The following is a 1,507-nucleotide window of genomic DNA, read 5'->3' as shown; positions in this document are numbered from 1 at the left end:
ATATATATATATATATATATATATATATATATATATATATATATATATATATATATATATATATATATATATATATATATATATATATATATATATATATATATATATATATATATATATTATATATATAGTATATATATATATATATATATATATATATATATATATATATTTATATATATATCCCAACTATATAATAATTTATTGGCGCAGTCACATCTACATCACGACGACAGTATATGTATGCCCATCATCACTTACCTTTTCCGGATTTGAAATCCTTGTTACAACGCCACCATCAGCTGTCAAGTTCGCATTCGTGCTAGATCCCCTACCTCCATCCCTACTATTACGTATTGGCACACCTGCATCTACATTTACCAGCACCTCTTCATCGTCCATGTCATACTCATCGGCATCCATATCATCGTCTGATAATCCATCTAACAAACGTTGGCTATCCCGTTCGTGTGACTCGGAGCCGTTCGCACCAGTGTGTGCTACTGGCGGTTTCATTAGCAGGGCGAGCGGGAGGAAGACTAGACCCCAGGCCTAGATGCAAAAACGGAGATCGAACCACAATTAATACTTGGTGGAGAAAACTAACTGTGAAAGTTTGGAGGCAGAATTGGAATCGGATGCAAATAAACAAGCCTTGTAAAAAGCGATCAGGTACCAATTATATGTTGGGATAAAGCAATGTCAGAAGGAGTTTAGAGCAGAATTCGAATCGGGTACGACTATTGAGACAAGTAAGTGTTAGTGGCAGCAAATAATTTGAAAGTGTTCGCACTGTTGTGTGCTACTGGCCGTTTCATCAGGACGGCAAGTGGTAGACTAAACCCAAGGCCTAAATGCAAAAATAGATCAGGTGGAGACGATAGATTGAGTACCGGAATAGTTCAGGTACGGAACCTGAATTGAGTACAGTTTTACAATTTGGTGCAAATTAAAGAGTGTATATAGTTGATGTGTATATGAGAGCGAGCAAAGAACACGATAAATATGACATATGCACCACATAATGAGGTCAGACACAGTCAGCACACCCAGAGATAGATAGAAATCTCATTCATCAGGCATGATACATGAAAAAAAACTATATAAACTGTACACGAACAAATACGAGTGTCTAACACTAATGCTCAAAAGTGCAAATAACAGGGTACATACCACGTATGTGCACCAGATAAAGAGGCCAACCATAGTCAGCACACCCACACACAAGTAAACCCCTCGCTCGCCGGCATTGGCCTGCAGTATGTCCAATACATATCGCATAGAGTCATCCGGAGTATCTTTCGGGTGGGTGTCGGGTTTTGCGAGCAGTGCGATCAATAGCAACACCAACACGACTACCACAAAGCCTGCTGTGTTGCGTATCCCGAAGAAGGCTCTCTATGGTAAATAGCAGGAAGAATAGGAATCCGAAGATACATTACATAAAGTCGTACATTTACGCGTAATAGGTAACTCTTAGAAGCCCGGCGATAATATCACACACACA

At 38.5% G+C, this 1,507-nt stretch overlaps 1 protein-coding gene across 1 annotated transcript; it reads right to left on the bottom strand.

Moving 5' to 3' along the window:
* Positions 1-261: 261 nt before the first annotated feature.
* Positions 262-552, bottom strand: SARC_15963 (hypothetical protein; the record flags this gene model as incomplete). Its single annotated transcript, XM_014289925.1, has 1 exon — positions 262-552. A coding segment is annotated over one exon (291 nt), but the record flags the coding sequence as incomplete, so codon positions are not given.
* Positions 553-1,507: the final 955 nt, after the last annotated feature.

The sequence above is a fragment of the Sphaeroforma arctica genome (assembly GCF_001186125.1).
Source record: "Sphaeroforma arctica JP610 unplaced genomic scaffold supercont1.7087, whole genome shotgun sequence".
In the NCBI taxonomy this organism is placed as follows: domain Eukaryota; class Ichthyosporea; order Ichthyophonida; genus Sphaeroforma; species Sphaeroforma arctica.
The sequence above is the reverse complement of the archived record's forward strand: the minus strand, read 5'-3'. Positions and strand labels throughout refer to the sequence as shown.